Raw genomic sequence first — 17562 nt, forward strand, 5'->3', positions numbered from 1 at the left:
ATTTCTGCATGTGCCAGGATCTCTCTTGATGGAAGTCACAAAAATCATCCCCTTTCCCAAATAAAAATATCCCTCGCCCTCTGTGTTAAAATACTTTATATACTTTAACAAATCTTTCTTACACTAACAAGATCTATTGTCCAAAAAAGTGCCAACAGGGAGAAGCAGGTGCCTCCAAGCAAAGTAAACCGGGGGGGGGGGGAGAGCAGAGGCAGAGATGAGGCCGTTCTCCCTTAACAAGCATGGATAAGACACAGTGCTGTGCAAGAGGGACGCCCCCCCCCCCCCCGCCAGAGCAGTTGTCTTGAGAAGTGCAGGCATAGGTCGACTTGCTATGCTTTCGGATGGTGAAGTCATTCGCCTGGCCTCCTTCCATAAGGCTGAGACTGTAGGGGCAAAGAGAAGGGAGGTGTGGTCAAACTAGCTGGCTCTTCCAGGTGGGAAAGAGGGGCTGCTGCAGTCCCCTTTCAGGTCCACTAAGGGGACAACCAAGTCATAAAGTGACACCGACTTTGGCTACTTGCCTTGGAAGACGCTAGCTATGCCCAGGGCGCTATTCTGAGTCACAGAAGAGACCAAGGCAGCTGCCTGGAGCCTGAGACCACCAGTTCCCTCTTCATATCATGAAGCATGTTGACGTAAAACTTTAACACATTTTCAGCTCAAAATGGGGCTCTGGGAAATGGTGAAAGGTTTGGGGGGAACCTCTTAGCCTTTCTTGTGCTGCAACATTTCCCTCCCCCTTCTGCCAGAAACCATTTTGAAACTTCCTTTCCCTTTCTCTTTTTCTCACACGACCATATTGTTCAGTTTCCGTGAGTCTGCTGGTTCATGGAAGCTGCTTTGTGTCAGGGAGAGAGCAGGACTATAAAAGCGAAGTGCCAAACAATTCAGGCAAGAGCTGGCCAAGCTGCCTCTTGATATTTCTGCCTGTGCTTTCTCAGCCCTGAGAGAAGTCCTAGGGGGAGATGGGTTGGAGAAGGCGGATTGGAGGGGAAGAGCCTGCGGCCAGAAGAGCATTTACTTCCCTCACCAAAAGCTGAGCTGCCTTCTCTGGACTTTCCCACATGACAACTCAGCCCACATCAACCGGTTTCCCTTCAGTGACTGCTTTTTAGAGCCCAAGATTTTGACTTACCAGGAAAATCCCTGCTCCTGGCCGTTCTGCTCTCCCCTAGACTGGTCTCCGGACATACTTCCTGCGGTTCTTGTCATCCACTTGTTCTATGTACCAGGTTCCTGGGAAGAGGTCATCCTTGGACCCGTGCGGGGTGTGGCCCACTGCAGAAAGACCAAGCAAGAAGGGGGGTAGGAAGGCAGAGGGAGGGACCAGGACAATATGATGGTGGGGGGGGGGGTGTCACCCACAAGACCAGCTGTGAACACTGGCTCTTCCTTCCTTTATGATCGGAGGTGGCTTAGGTCTTCAGGAGATAGCTGCTTTAGAAAACTCTTGCTCCCTTTCAAACCTCCTGGAGAGAGACCCATTTATTCCCCAGAGCAATGGCAAATCTGTGCTGTGTTGAAGTGCCTTTAGAAACTCCAGAGAAAGAAGAGCCCTTTCGCCCAAGAGGGTGCCTTGGGGCTGCTTTTCTAACTGCATTTCCAAGAGCTGAATGTGATTTCAGATTTCCCACTCCCCATAAAGAAATGTAACTTAATGAACATCTTTGAAAACGCTCTCACCAGAAATGCAGAGCTCAAGTGGTTTTTGCAGGAGACATTACTAAGCAAGCAACTGGAGTCCAGATTTCTCCCTTCACACCTTTCCTGCCAAAGCCAATTCACCTTGTGACAATGTCTTTCCAGGTCCTAAGGCAAAGCTTATGGCACCCTGGTGCACAGCTAAAGCTTCTCGCATGCTCACCCAAGTGATGAGTGTCCTCTCTGAGTTTCATGATCTCAGAAAACTTCTCTGGGGGGACACATTTCCGGGAATCCAGCCGAGTCTCCAGATCTGAAAGACTGGATACTAGTTTTTCCAGAGGGGAGCCTGGAAGAGAGAGGGCACACAGCTCCCCATGAGAAATCCTGCTGCTTTCAGGAACCCCAGCAACCCCACATGTCATGGGTGTAGTAACATTTCCCCAACAAGGCAATGATTTGGGGGCAAATTATGAATTAACTGGCCTGGTTAGTTACTGTGCAGAAATTGTGGGATGTAAGAATCCAGTGCAGCCAAACACAACATTGAAGTGTAACTTGCTATGGGGCGTGGCCTGTCCAGCAGAAGCAGAAACCAGCACGACAGGCTGGCGTCCATTTTGTCTTCTCTCTTCTTCTCTCTCTAGCGATGCCATCTTAACAACAGCTCTACTAAGATGCACCCTTGGTAAAAGGGGGCTTTCTCCACAAGGAGATTGTTACCCTATTTACATTATGTTCCAATCTGTTTAAGTCTGCCTTTTACTGGGATCTTACTGTTGAACAATTGATGACTGCAAGTAAACTCTTTTTTTATACTTTAAATAAGACTGTGCAGTGTCTTATTTTAGGAGGGACTGATTGGAGAAAGACCAGGGAATATTTACAAAGACTTTAACGAGTCTGCGCAATCTATCTGCTGCGCGTGTATTTATAAGGGAATGTCAACTCTGCTAATTTTGTTAAACTTGTGAAGACAAGTAGGGAGAGGATATTATAAATAATATATACCCTCCCCCATACATTCCCACAGAAATGAGCCAAAAAAACTGTGAAATGTGCATTTGTGAGGCTGCAAGAAGAGCTTCTGGGTGTAAGAGGAATGGCCCCATGCAGCTTCAGCACTGGGCACCATTGGCCAAACCCCAGGAGCCCAGCAGGGCCCACCAATGCAGACACGAGACTGTTCTGGGGTCCGGGCTCCTCTAATATTTTCCCTCCCCCAGGGTTCAAAGGAGCACTGGGCACCAGCATTTTAATTCCTCCAGCGCCCCAGCAATGTAGAGCTCAAGCAACTTTTGCAGGCAGCACAAACTCAGGATCCTCCAGGAGTTGAAAAAGTTTGAGAAGAGGAAAGGGAGCTCTACATCAAGAAGGGACTCACCTGGAGCAGAATTCTGGGTCACCTTCAGGGAGAACATGCTGGCTGCCAGTCCTGAGCCATAGGAGAAGACCCCAATTCTGGAGCCAGCCAGCTGCTGGGCAGAGTACCTGCAGGGATTGAGACCAGAAATGTCAGAAAGGAAAAGAAAGGGCAAGTTTCCTTTCTTCCCCAGAAATCACACCAGGCAAGGGCAAAACAAAATAAAAAATAAAAAAATTCCCTCCAGTAGCACCTTAGAGACATTGATGCCCCTGCAAAAATCATTACCTCACGAAGACTTTTCCAGATGGTTGCAGTTTTGGAGTGAGATGCAATCACATACTTGCAAATTCAGCTGCCACAATTCAAGCTGATTTAGTGTTCTTCCACAACAAGCCCATTCCACACACACACACACACACACACACACACACACTCCACACACCCAAACAGGCCTACAGTGGTACCTCGGGTTACAGGCGCTTCAAGTTACAGACTCCACTAACCCAGAAATAGCACCTCAGGTTAAAAACTTTACTTCAGGATGAGAACAGAAATCGCGCAGTGGCAGCAGCGGGAGGCCCCATTAGCTAAAGTAGTTCTCAGGTTAAGAACAGTTTCAGATTAAGAACGGACCTCCGGAACAAATTAAGTTCGTAACCCGAGGTAGCACTGTATTTGTGATAAGGCAAGTGATGAGAAAATGCACAGAGAAGTGTGGACTAACAATTACTTGATGCAACGTTGTATAACCCTGCAAACAAATCAGGATGAATGTTCAAATAAACAGGTTGCCTTGAGGCAACCTTCCTGGCTCATCCTGGTTTGCGGGGAATGGCAGGGATAGTGTGACAGAGGACGTGACTGAAACATGTTTTGGAAGGTTGTGTTGCAGTGTACAGCAGACGGGCAAGATGTCAAGGCGGTAGCAGGGGGTCAGCAACATCCGTTGCTCCTTGGCGCTACTGTCAGAGATTTCTACACAGCCACAGTCTCCTCTCCCTGCCCAGGCCAAAAGCAGCCCAGAGCAAGGCTGGCAGATCTTAGCTGCAGATGAGCCGCCCCAGGTTTAAAGTTTTAAAATGCAACTTTCTGCTTGAAAGCTCAAAAGGCAGCTAGCCACTGTCACAGGTTAAAAACCAACAAATGCCGTACTATACAAAACCCCCAAAATATAATGAGCAGAAACAGGAAACATATTCATGGGTATGTTAATATAAAAGTATGGCTGTAAGGAGGTGGGGGCAACAACTTCAGCCCCTATTTAGCAGAATTAATCACTGCACCTTGGCTAAGAGGGTTTTTAATCATCAGGGAATCATGGCTGCACACACACCAAGGATCCTGGGAATTGTACTTTGCAAGGAGTGAAATACAGCTCCCAAGAGTCTCTGTGCAGAGAAATGCGCTTTAAATAAATGCATGGTGTGTTTGCAGCCCTTGCCTTCTGGCCAAATGTTATGGACCACAACTATTTTTGCCATTTCTGTGTCCTCTTCACCTGCCCACCTGCCCTGGATTTGGAGTGGGAAGAATCCATTGTTGGAAAGAGCAGGCAGGGGAGGCATGGAAGGAAAGAGAATGGGTGACTTACTGGGCCAGGAGAGATGCGAGGCAGCCATACACTGAGGGAGTGTACATGTTTCCATTGCGAGCAGAGAGGAAGAGAGAGGGCTGCGTCTTCTGGCGGAACAGCTCCTGGCTGGCCTTCTGGAAAGCTCTGTCCACCTCCTTGCTGGTGTAGGTTTCTTCCAACTTCACGTTACTAAAAGGGAAGGTGGGCAGTCAGTCCTGGCCCCAACTGTGGAATACCCTTTTCGGGGGGGGGGGGGTTAACAGATTTTTTTCAAAGAATCTGGGGACATTTTTTGTTTTTGAAGAGGAAAAAAGTTATTAAAATATTTAAAAAGAAGATATTAAATAGTGGGTGAACATAGCAGACAACACAGTGATTTTCAAGCAGCTCTCTTTTTTCTCAGGCTGGAACAGAACTGAACTGAAGGGCTCAGCAGCCTGCTTAGTACTCAGTAACATGCAACAGTAACGACTCTCTCTCTCGCTACCCAATCCATGAGCGGCAATCTCAATCCTTCATTTGCATGCGCGGACCTGAGTGAGAACTGCAGCCATGGTAGGCAGAGTGAAACTATATACACAACACCCCTACTGGCCTAGGGTGAGAACTTCAATACATAACAGAAGAAGTAATATCTTCTCTTCTGTGGTCTCCTCTGGGCCCTGGCCTGCTCTCTTGGAGCGCTAGCCGCTGTGGAGGTGGGTCGGGCCTGGGCTCGGCCACATGTCCTTGCCCTCCCGGTGCTCTCCTACCTCCCTTCCTCAGCGGCAGCGGTGCAGCAAGGTCAGGGCTCCCCTCTTTTTTTCTCCTTCCTCTTCCTCTCTCTTCCTTCTCCTTCTCCTCTCCTCCCTCTCCCTGCATTGACTCCGGGGTTTTTACTGGCCCCGGAGCACCGCTGGGTAGTCGGCCGGGTGGCTGGGCGCTCTCGCTCCCAGCTCGATTCGCGTCATGGGGGTGTGTGTGTGTCAGTGGTTCCCCCTTGGCGGTGGCAGCGGCAGCCTCAGCAGCCCGGAGCCAGCCTGGTAGCGCAGTTGGCTCTGGCTGGCTTCAGGAGCTGCTCGCTGCCGTGGCGCCCGCCATGTTGCCTTGCCAGAAGTCCCCATATGATGTGTCTTGTGCTGTTGAACCAATCACGCAACATTCAGTCCCTACTAATAAATCTACAACACTTAAAATATAAATCCGGGGACATTAAATGAAACCCGGGGCCATTCTGGGGATGGATTTTGTCTGGGGACACATTTGTAAATCCGGGGACTGTCCCCGGGAAACGGAGACGTCTGGCAACCAGAGACCGCCAGGGAGTGTGCTCTCATACACAGAGGCATGGGGGTGCACTGAGCTTTCTCTGCTCGGCTTAATTTCCATAAGCACATTTTAATAAATTAACATTTTAAAAGAGCCTAAAACTTTCTCCATAGAGGTAGAGGTGGCAAGTTCAGCTAAATTCAAAGCTGGCAGAGAAATAAACATTTTATGGAGTTCTCCTCCTAGCCTTGCTGGAGGCAGAAGCCTTTCTTGCCCCCCCCCCCCCCCGAATCAGGCTCAAAGTGCTTTGCTGAGAAGGACCTCACTGCATAAAATACATAAAGCATTTCTTTAAAATCACTTGACTTTCAGTTGTTTCAGAGGCTTGCTCAGGTTAATTGTTAGGTTTACAGGATTAATTATTAATATTGAGTTTTGCCTTTTGTTCCCTGTTTTCAATCTTTGAGAAAAGTAATTTATAAATATCTCAACAAATAAAACAGATAAATAAGCTTTCCCAAAGAATATAAATTTGTCTATTGGCAAATATGAAGGAAGTTGAGGGTTGTAATATGTGCACTACTAAAGGCTTCGCATGGGAAGAGTCAGCAAAAGAGAAGACTCTGCCCCAGCAGCTGGCAGGCGAGTTTGACAATGGGTGAATGCAAGCTAATGGAGATAAGGGAACTTGAGGTGAATTTCAAGTCAGGGATGAGAGCGAAGGGTTATCATCACTAAAAGAAAAGAAGGCCAGTCCCAAGGGAGGTGTGAGCAGAGGACTTGCAAGGTCTACTTTGTTTTCCTGGAGGAAGCGCAAGGTCAGACAACCAGAGGCAGGTGCAAAAAACGGGGGAGAGGAGGGGGGGGGGAGAGGCAGGGGAGACCAGATCCAGACACCAAGCCCTCTCTCAGAGGACAGAGCCATTGATCTACCATGCGACCTGCATACGCAAGTACATCTGAGTTACTTCAGATAAGAAACCCTAATCGCCTGATTTTAATGGGAAGAGGGGCTGCCCACCTAGCAGTTCAAAAGCGCATCAAAAGTGCAAGTAGATAAATAGGGACCGGTCCAGTGGGAAGGTAAACAGCGTTTCCATGCGCTGCTCTGGTTCGCCAGAAGCCACTTAGTCATGCTGGCCACATGACCCGGAAGCTGTATGCTGGCTCCCTCTGCCATTAACGCGAGATGAGCGCTGCAACCCCAGAGTCATTCGCGACTGGACCTAATGGTCGAGGTCCCTTTACCTTTACCTTTACCTAGTCCATTGTAGATCATTCAGGGATCTACTAGATCTAGATCCATCTTCTGCCCATCCCTGTCCTGAAGAACTTCTAAGAACAAGCTTGCCCCCTGTCCCACTACCTTCTCCAGTTCTTGGGTGATGTCTTTAGAACTTGCCCATACAAAGCCCCTAATAAAGGAAGCTACACTCTTTTGCATGCTGCTGTTAGAAAAATATTTACCACTCTGTAGATTCCAACATACTCCCCTCCCACTAAGGAGCCTTCCCAACTTGCTGCCCCCCCCATGTGTCAGGTTACAGCTCTCCTTGGCTCCAGCCAGGGCAGCCGATAGTCACAGTCGATGAGCATCTGGGGGGCATCAGGTTGGGGAAAGCTGCCCTACTGCTTGTGACTCCTTCCCTGTTCTTCCTCCGGCCCTTTCTCCTTCCTGGACCCTCAGAGTCTCCACTGACCTGAAGTCCTTCAGCCCCTTGTAGACGCCACTCTCAACATCAGGGTTGCGGGAGGCCAGGAAGTCGTTCAGCAACACCCGCGCCAGAGACTTCTGCACCAGCTTGCAGAAAGGTGTGTGGAAGATCATGAACTGGAAGTCTTCGAGGGTGCACTGCTTGGGGATCCCAGCTGCCTCGGGGGTAGAAGAAAGTGTCAGAGAGATGGAGCCCCCCCCCCCCCGCAACTGCACCCAGGAAACGAGACGTGCAATGGAGACACACCACCTGCCCAGCCCCAGCATGCAAGATGTCACCCACCCACCCCAAAAAATAGCTAGCACAGGTGCCTGCTTTTCATAGTGTTCACATGATCCTCCCAGTGCCAACCCACACACTCCCACCCCCAACTTCAGTTAGGATTCCCCTGATCTGCTGATAATGTGGAGGGGGGGTTAGGTAATCAAACATAAAATGGGGGGGGTGTTATGTGAACCACCCTGAGATTATTCATTTTTTGGATGAAAGGCAGAATACACATTTAATAAATTATCACCATAATCAAATTGCAAATTACCCAACTGTGGAGGTACAGAAGCATTTTTGGATGTTCTGGGGACCTTTTGCTTTGGGTTTTTTTTAAGAGAGGGGGGTGTTTTCCTGGGGGCCACAACCACCTATCCCCTCACCCCCTACTTCTGTGGGCAAAGTATTCCTCAGTGGCTGTGGGGGAACACTAGGTGTGACACACAGCTCCCCCCCCCAACCGACTCTTTTGTGCATGTTCATGTTCAGTGGAAGACTCACAGTGGACCTTAGGTTTCTGGAGCTCAGGGAGGGTGGGGGACAACCACTCGTGTGGACAGGAAAGAGGGAGTCAAGAGGGGGCCCTCCACCGGGGGGGGGCGGGTTTCTCCCTCAGCATCCTGGCTGTTGGCTCACTGAGAGGGAGGCTGGGAGGTTGGCATGGTGCAAGCACCCTGGCAGGACCAGCATGAGGGCTTTACCAGTGCATTTGAGGCACACCGACCTCCTTGCCGCATGGCCCCCTCCCGCTTCTGGTAAGCAACAGCGATCTCAGCGGAGCAGCTCCTCCCCAGCCAGCAAAGCCCTTCTGGACCAGGTTCCACTGAAAGCAGTCGGGTGCAAATGAATATACGAGGAAGCACGCATGGACGATTGAGATCTGTGTGGTCCATGTGCACATTCATGCTCTGGTGCACCCACAGCCGGGAAGGAAGGCGCGGCTGACCGTTCTCCCAGCCACACTGACCTTTCTGCCACTGGCTCTCAATCTTCTTGCGGTATGTGGCATAGCAGCGATCCAAGGCTCGAAAGTAGCACTGGATGGAGAGCTGCCCATCCACCACAGGATACTCTGAAGCCAAGTCCGGCTTATAGAAGTCATAGACATGTTCCATGTGGGTCCCACGAAGACCTTGGCAGGAAAAAGTCACAGGTGAGCTTGCGTGGTGCAGCAATAACTCTGCTAGCACATTTGCAAAGCTAAGCAGGGTCTGGCATGGCTCCAGATTGGATGGGAGACCACATGGTGAGATTCCTGCATTGCAGAGGGTTGGACTAGATGATTCCTGGGTGTACCTTCCAACTCGACTATTGTATGACATCCCAGTATTAGCAATGGCAACAAAAGGAATAATCCTCCAGTTATTAACAATTGCACTTGAGGTAAAACCCACAGATACCCCTAATAACTTTTTCTTAGTGTGACTGGTACATTTTCTGGTTGACACACTTGGTTTATGCTTCCAAGCTATGCATCTTTCTCCCAGGTGACATCACCTTGTCTAGGAGCAAAGATGCAAAAGTGTGTGACTCTAAGGAGAGAGAGAATCTACTGGGGGAGTGCAAAAGATGCTAAAGCAAAATTCTACCCTGAGCCAACACTAGTGTTGCCCAGACACTGGCGCCTATGTCCAAAATAAAAGAAACCTCTCTCTCTCTCTCTCTCTCTCTCTCTCTCTCTCTCTCTCTCTCTCTCTCTCTCTTTTCTTTTTTCTTTTTTTAACTTGGGAAGCCCTGAATCTTTGGCAGCTACTCTAAGAGCTACCACTAAGCATACTTCAGGCATAAAGGGCCTATTCTCCTCCCTGGAAAGCCGGCCTGCCCCCCCCCTCCGGGTGCAGAAAAGGAGAATCAGCCCCTCCCTCATTTGCCACTTTCCACATGAATTCCTGAAAACTGTGAGAGAGAGGATGCATTTGACTATTTTGGCCGAGATGTGCTGCTTTCCCACCAGCAAGAGCTCCGTGGATCTCCAGCCCAGCACACCACAATGGACTCGTTCATGCAGGTTGAATCTGTTTGCCTAGAGGGGCTTATGAAGCCTGGCAGAAGTCCTCCTTTGACTGCCCTGCTCTCTTCTACATTTGCACTCAAGCAAATCCACAGATCGGACGTCACGCCCCACTTCTTCTGTGCTGCATGGATGTAGTCAGCATTTAAGTTCGAGGGGGGCAGGCTTTATGTTAGGGGGGAAGAACCCAGTTATCTGTGATGCAACTGGTCAGTTAGTTAAGCATTTTTATTTATTTTCTTGGTTGGGGGGCAGCTGCCCCCCTTGCACCCCTCTGGCTATGCCCACGTGCAGTGGGCCTGTTGGGACACAGGCAGTGTGAATGTGTTGGCCACCTAGTCTGCCCTCTTGTAGCAGAAGGGGGGTGTTGCACGCCCCCCCCATCCCGTCCTCCCTTTTTATTTTTATTTTAATGGCATGGTTTCACCTGTGACCACGGCACCCGCTTAAGCCAATGCAGAAAAATCTAATGGAAGGCTGGTCGGTTTATGGGTGAAATCCCTCGCTATGCAAAGCAACCTTTTTGGACATGGCCACATTTGGATACTCACCTCTCTCTAAAGCCAGGGGGGCATCTGGTCCGACCAGCATAGCCACGGCTCCGGCACCACCTGTTGGCCGTGCATTCCCGGTGGCATAAACGGCAATATCGCCACAAACCACCAAGGCATAGCGTCCTGGCATGGGAAGAGCATCACCAAAGTGTCAGGGCCAGTGACGAGGAAGGCGGAAAAAGCTCTTCCTGCTCTGCGTCATAAAAACGTATCAGTGTTTCACCTGCAGGTGTGAGCTGCAATATAGTGACAGCGAGTTCTGAATCTCTGTCTGTCTGTCTGGCACTTCACACAGTCAGAGCAGGAAAAAAGCCAAACCCCTCCCCCCACCTGCTTGCAGTATAACTGACAGTAGCGAGCCAAGAGAAGTAGTTAAGGAGAAGCAAAAGAACGGCAGGCTGGACATGTGCTGATGCAGTCTTCCGCCTGCCTCTGGGACGGAAGGCATTAGCAGCACCAAAGTGACCTCCCAGGGGTGCGAGCCTGGGGACCATTAGGCTTCTCTACAAAAAGCTCCAGGAATAGGAAGCATCATTTGCTGAGTGGAGCCAGGAAACGTCACAAAATGTTTCACTCACAGCAACTTCTGAAAATTCCAAAGGAGGGCAATTTGAGGGTGATTCCCACAGAGTCCAGCTCTTAAACATTTCCAAACTGTCTCCTGGTCTGAGACCTCAGGCAAGTGTTTGTGGCCCCGAGGCTTCAACGCCACCTGCTATTCTGAGAGCGGCTGTGCCTCGCATCCATGACTCAGAGATGGGGTGGAGAGTGGGATGCCTGTAGGCAGGCATGGAAGGATATATGACTGGGCCAAGTCGGCCCTGTGGACATGCCTGGATGCTTGTTTTTGGAGACGACACCTTCCAGGTGGGGGTCTGAGACCACCATCACTTACCATCCCAGGAGCTGGACTCAATCCAGTCAGCTGCGTTGAAGAGGGAGGCTGTTCCCCCATAGCAGGCATTGGTGGTGTCGATGCCTTCAACATCTGTGTTTCCTGAATCTTCAAAGAGCTGCATCAGAACTGTCTTGACAGCTTTGGATTTGTCAATGATGGTCTCTGTGCCAACCTCTAGTCGGCCGATGGACTCCCAGGGCAGGCGGCTTCGCTCTACCAGACGCTGCACGACTGTCAGGCACAAGGAGTTGATGTCCTCGTGGGCTGCACAGAAGCCCATCTGCTTCTGCCCCAGGCCCACGGTGTATTTCCCAGCCTCCACCCCATCATACTTCTCCAGCTCAACCTGGTCCACATACTGGGAAGGGAAATACACCTCCAGAGCAAGGATGCCCACATCATTGGGCCAGGAGGAGGAGGGATTTGCCTGGTGATGCACAGAGCCTTTGGAGAAACTGCAAGGCAAGCAGAGAGAAGAGTTTCCTTACAGTTTATAAAGGAAGAGGAACTCTGGCTGCTCAGACAAGATGCATGTAACCAAACAGATTTCCCCATGGCATTGCTTTCCGCAGAACTGTCTCCACGGTAGATCATCACAAAGCAGCTGCATTGACCTCTCCGCAGAGGTTCCAAAGGGATCATTGGCCAGGAGGTCGGATTTAAATCCTGGGCCCCGAGTAGTGCATCTCCTTCCGACTGAGCCCCCTCCCTAGCTCTGCTTACAATTGCATGCTAGTAAGCAGTGCTTCTCAAACTTTTTTTCTCTGGGCCACACTTTCAGAATAAAAATTTGCTCAATCAACACCATTTTTTTTAATTGATAAGAAAGAAAAGCATTGGAAAACAAAAAGAAACAACTGCTAGCAGTATTTGATTTCTAACACAGAGCACAATTATTTCATCATATGATCATGGGGCATCCAGAAAACATAAAACAATGCAGCTACGTAAGAATGTGGCTCATTCCCAAAATGGATTGTTCTTCCATCTTCTGGTCTCCCTTTCCCTCCTCTCCTGCCACACCCTCTGAAAACCAGTGCTATGGAGAGCCACTAACATCCTGCTCTCCATGGCGACAGCCAGGTCTGGAACTCTTTTTGCTGTGAAATTTTGACACCAGCTCAAAACATTTTGGTTAAATTTGTTCATCATTCTTTGAAACGTCCTGCATTTCTATTTTTATGTTTTATTGTACCGTTCTTCTGAGAAAAGCTCTTATAGCTGTCTTTCCAGAGGCTGGTAAAAACCTTTGAGAAGTCCTGAGAAGAGGAATCTCTGCTTTTTGCTTCTGTGTTGTTTTAGTTCCTGCTTTCTTGCTGCTACTGTTTTTATTATGTACATCCCACTTTTCCTCCAAGGAGCTCAAGGTGCTGCAGATGGTTCTTTCCCCGCCCATTTTATTAGCACAACAACCTTGAGAGGTGACCTGGGTTGAGAGTGACTGGCCTAAGGTCACCCAGTGGTTGGGATTTGAACCCTGATCTCTCAGGCCCTAGTCCAACGGTCTAACCGCTGCACCACACTGGCTATCATTCTTCTTTCTGTAACGAGTGCATTGTGCAATTTTTTTTGCTGTTGTTTCTGGTTTTTTCCAGAAATATTTTAAGATTTTAAAAAATGAGAAGAGATGTGACCTTCTGCCACCCCCCGCCACCCCTTTGAGTAACGGCTTTGCACCTTGGCTTGAGCTGTGATGCCCCTTAAGATTGTCACCTTTGCAGCAACTTGGACCCGGGTGCCTTCTGGTAAACATTTTTGGTTCCTTTGCCCCCTCATGGACCTCCTTACCATCCCACATCCTAACCCTAAAATCAAGAGATTCCTGTGTTATAATCTCACCCTGCACACTGACGCTTATCAGGAGGTTAATGTGTAATTGAAAGGCCTTTGATTAAGCTGATGCAAGGTCAACATTTCTGCACACAGCTCCAGTTCAGGTCCAAAGGGCAAATGTATTTTTTCAAACCAGATTTGTATTCTTGCCCTTTTAACAAAACCCACTCTCAATTCATATTTTAAAAGATCTGCCCCCGTTTTTGTGCCAGATTGGTTTATCCTGCTCTTGGTTTTATCATAGGAAACTGATCTAAGCAATTTGTCCAGGTTTTAATGTGTTTTATTAATTTTTTGAACTTTTTTGGTAGCTAATTTGGGTTTATTTTATAAAGAAAAGGAGGGCATAATAAATTTTAATGATCGGTCAAACAAGCAAGCAAGCAAGCAAACAAACATGTTCTCCAGTTCCTCTGCTAGTGGCTCCACTTTGTCAATCCACTTTCCCCCATTACTCAGTGCCTGGTCTAAGGTCAGGTTGGATGTACAATGTTTCCTCCCTTATGGGATTTGTGTGCAGGAAGGAATACAGGATCACAATGTTTTGAAGGAAGCCCAAGTCCATCTATGGATTCTGCAGTCAGGATCTCTGAGCAGAAGCAGTAGGAACTTTGCCTCCTACTTGTGGATTCTGCCTGCAAAACACTTCTGTGAAAATGTTTGCTGGATACAGGCTATTGGTGCAGCTAGAATATGGGAAATGCAGCCAGGAATCAATATTCCTCTTTTTGTCATGTAGAAAGATTTTCATGAGTACTTTTCACGTGCATTTGGAGATGTGGTACCCTCCTCCTGTGGTTAAGGCATCACTAGAGTGAAGTGCTGCTGTCTGGGAGCTTCATGCCCATCCTTGGGAGATGAATGCTGCCCAGTGGGGACGAAACTGCTTTGGGGCTTGGCATTCATATGGAACATAGCCTGGAAAAATGTGGCTGCACTTGCACTGAAATGGTCCAAATCCCTCAGGCTCCCCTTGAGCTATTGGTTCCTTTGTCCTGGCAGCCTCCAGGTATGAAAATCCACAAATGCTCTCCCAAAAGTTGGAAAGGAACTGGTGGTAATTGTTTTGGAAGGTGTGACATACAAAGAAAATAAAAAAGAACTGGTGTGGTTGTTTTACAGAAAAGGATTTTTCAGAATGGCCTGTTTTCCATTTTCAAGTAGGATGCAGGTGAGTCTAGAGAAAATGTAAACCTGCTGCCCTTTGTTAACTCCTGCATTCCTTAGAGCATCATTATTTTGTCAAAGCGTTCTAGGCAGATCATGTATATATTTTTAAAACTTGTGTGAAATGTCCTGTTTACACAGACTGAGGCTGTCAAGGCTGCCCCCTCTCCCCCTTCGGCCCCCTTACCTGTTTTGCTGCACCATTGATGGTAAATGGACTCGCCCAGGGGGCCTTTGCAATGTCCGTTTCATCTGCCAGCAGCGCTTTGTGTTGCTGAAAAGCCGGAACATTTTCACAGGCTGGCTGGCTGGAGAGTCAAGCTAAGCTGGGGAGTGAATTCCTTGCAAACCCCACTGGCTTTTAAAGAGATTCCCTGAGCCCCCACGGCAAAGCCCAACTAAGTCCCTCCCCACACTTATCAAAGAAGCCAGTGGGATGTACTTCACTATTTCCCAACTAAAGGTCATAGCACATTGACAGATCTAACAGGCCTGAACACCTTTTTTTGCAGGGTTAGTCCTGGGGATTCCTTACTTTGAAGACCCCAGTCATCTCTAAGCCCTGAGCCTTGCTACCCTCAAGGGTTCCCATCCCAAGGAAGACCCCTTCCGCTTCATCCTGTCCCTTTCCACCGTGGAGCTCTAACCCTCTGCAAGAGACAAAATGCTCACTTTCTATACGCTGTTTCTGCCAGCCAGCCAAATAGCACTAAGGCAGAGGTACAGCGGTAACTTGGGTTAAGAACTTAATTCGTTCCGGAGGTCCGTTCTTAGCCTGAAACTGTTCTTAACCTGAAGCACCACTTTAGCTAATGGGGCCTCCTGCTGCCGCTGTCCCGTCACAGCACGATTTCTGTTCTTATCCTGAAGCAAAGTTCTTAACGTGGAGCGTTATTTCTGGGTTAGCGGAGTCTGCAACCTGAAGCGTCTGTAACCTGAGGTACCACTGTATTTAGATGAAGAAAATGCCAGGGAGGAAAGGGTTAACAAAAGTCTCCTCTGCCAGCCCCTCACATGATTTAAGAACATAAGCAAAGGCTGGCAGAAGGATCAGGCCAATGGCCCAGCTGGTCCAGCATCTTGTTCTCACTGTGGCTGAACAAATGCACATAGCAAGAGCTCTTTCTCTCCTGTGGCTTTTATTTCTTAAATTACTATACCGCCCTTCAAGAGAGAACCACGAAAATAAATAAAATAATAATAAAAAACAAGTCTCCCCACCCCCACCCCGCAACAGTTTAAAAGGCCAAAGGTTGATTAATCAACCCAAGTTCCCAGCCTTGCTGCCTCCAGCTGGGGAGGCAGAACAGAATCCTTGTGGCTGCTAGCCATCGATAGCCCTCTCCTCCTCTCCAAGATGGCGCCCCATCCCCCTTTAAAGCCATCTTGGCTGGGGATCATCACTGCCTCCTGTGGGAATGTGTTCTGTTGTTTAACTATGTGCTTTCTTTTATCTGTCTCTGCAATAGCAATGCTTATGCTGGGGTTTCAGCCATGCCTATGTTTGCAAAAGAAAAATCCTTTTCATTCAACTGCTGTTTCTAGCTTTAAAAATATAGGTGCCCTCTGACAATGGTCGCCTGTGGACGGCTAAAAGGCTGCTGGCTTGGCTAGGGTCCAGAGCCCCTCAAACCAAGGGAGCGGGCAGAATAGGCTACTCTGCACAGCTGCCCCTTGGGATGTGGCTGGACTCCAGCTCCCAGGAGCCTCGAGCAGAGGGCAGAAGCCGGGGAGTGCTCCCCCCTGCAGGCTCCAAAGACACCCAAGTCCAACTCCACCAGCAAGTCCTGGGTCGTCCATGGATGGTTTCATGGAGAGGATGAAGGCACCAAGAAAGGAGCTGGTGCAAGGATGGCACCCTGAGGTGGCTCTGTTTTCTTTTAACACACACTTACGGAACAGGGTCTGGTTGAATGCAGATTTCAAAGCAGTGGCCCAGCTGGGGGGGGGGGGAGAGGAGGGGGAGGAGAACAAGGAGCTCTCTGCTTCAGAGGAGGCCCTGGCAATAATTCAGGGCAAAGGCCACACAGGAATGCAGGCGAGAGGTCAAGGCAACAGATAAATATTGTTGAAATGGCCGAGTAGCATGTGAGTCTGAGGGATCAGAAACGAGAGGAAGTTGCTAAGGATCACGAATGAGGGCTCTCACCCGCTGGCTGCCAGTCAGAGCAACAAGGGTGAGGAAACACTGCAGGGCAGAGGTCAGGTGGCCACACGTCACCCCTGCAGCATCAGCAGGCTGATCTTGCTCAAGAGGGCAGCTGATTTCAGATCCTTCTGATCTGGCTCCCTTGCTCCTTTGTTTGGCAGGGACTTTAGACTCAGTCTCAGTAGGACTCTACGAGAAGCTGTCCTGGAGCAGATCCAAAGTTAATCTCGCCCGGCATCCCGTCTCCTACAGTGGCCCATCCAGACACCCCTGCGAAGGCTGGAAACTGGACTTAAGTGCAATGATGGGCTCCCTCTGGTTGTCCAGCAACTAGCCTTCAGAGGCATCCGAGCTCCAATATTGTGGGCATCGTGACTGCTGGCCACCCATTACCTTATGAGTTTGGCTGGTGTCCCTTTAAACATTGCCAGCTGTCCCATCCCACCCCGTGTGAAGAAGTGCCTCCTTTGGTCCCACCTCTCAGGTTCATTTGATGACACACACTCCCCGCCAAGGATTATGCAAGAGGGAGCAACTCTGCCCTGGACCCACTTTCTCCCTTCCATGAATAATTCTATAAATCTGTATCATGTCTGCCCCAAACTTAAAAGTCCCAAATATTATAAGCTTTCACTTATTTGCATAAATATTTATATTTATATGCCAATTTATAAGTATATACCCTGGGTCCCGAATGCCTTGCAAGTCGAACATTTTGGCTCCTGAACACTGCAAACCTGGAAGTGAGTGTTCCGGTTTGCAAACGTTCTTTGGAACCTGAATGTCCGACGCAACCTCTGCAGCTTCTGACTGAGTGCAGGAAGCTCCTGCAGCCAATCAGAAGCCGCGGCTTGGTTTCCAAATATTTTGGAAGTCGAATGGGCTTCCGGAACGGATTCTGTTCGACTTCCAAGGTACCACTGTAGACGCAAATGAACAATGAAATATATCTCACCGTAGTGGAGAAAACCATGGCCAGGTTCCTACCCCCATCTGGTCGTCTTTGCTTTGGCAAATATAAGACAAGTAGGGAAGCTTTTTCTACGTTGCCCTGGGCTCCTTTAGTAAGACTATAGGGCCACTGACTTACCGGGGTGTGAAAGTCAGGAGCCACCCACAAGTAAAAAGAACTATGGA

At 49.0% G+C, this 17562-nt stretch overlaps 1 protein-coding gene across 1 annotated transcript; it reads right to left on the minus strand.

Annotated features, from left to right (window-relative positions):
* Positions 1-79: 79 nt before the first annotated feature.
* HMGCS2 (3-hydroxy-3-methylglutaryl-CoA synthase 2) lies at positions 80-14621 on the minus strand. The gene is made up of 10 exons (XM_033151155.1): positions 14464-14621; positions 11274-11731; positions 10376-10501; positions 8781-8945; positions 7532-7700; positions 4602-4772; positions 3029-3135; positions 1868-1993; positions 1139-1281; positions 80-386 (listed from the first exon to the last, which is right to left on the minus strand). The coding sequence occupies exons 1-9, from the start codon at positions 14565-14567 to the stop codon at positions 1175-1177; spliced, it is 1533 nt and encodes a 510-aa protein (XP_033007046.1). The 5' UTR covers positions 14568-14621; the 3' UTR covers positions 80-386; positions 1139-1174.
* Between the last annotated feature and the right edge of the window lie 2941 nt (positions 14622-17562).

Source organism: Lacerta agilis, chromosome 6 (genome assembly GCF_009819535.1).
Source record: "Lacerta agilis isolate rLacAgi1 chromosome 6, rLacAgi1.pri, whole genome shotgun sequence".
Lineage (NCBI taxonomy): Eukaryota > Metazoa > Chordata > Lepidosauria > Squamata > Lacertidae > Lacerta > Lacerta agilis.

Bases quoted from the DNA above. Each gene is read 5' to 3' on its own strand.
- HMGCS2 (XM_033151155.1), bottom strand. From the start codon at position 14,567: ATGTTCCGGCTTTTCAGCAACACAAAGCGCTGCTGGCAGATGAAACGG. The intron at 10,502-11,273 runs GTAAGTGATGGT...TTCCCATGCCAG, and splicing joins TGAGTCCAGCTCCTGGGATG to GACGCTATGCCTTGGTGGTT. The intron at 3,136-4,601 runs GTAAGTCACCCA...CAATCCCTGCAG, and splicing joins CTCGCATCTCTCCTGGCCCA to GTACTCTGCCCAGCAGCTGG.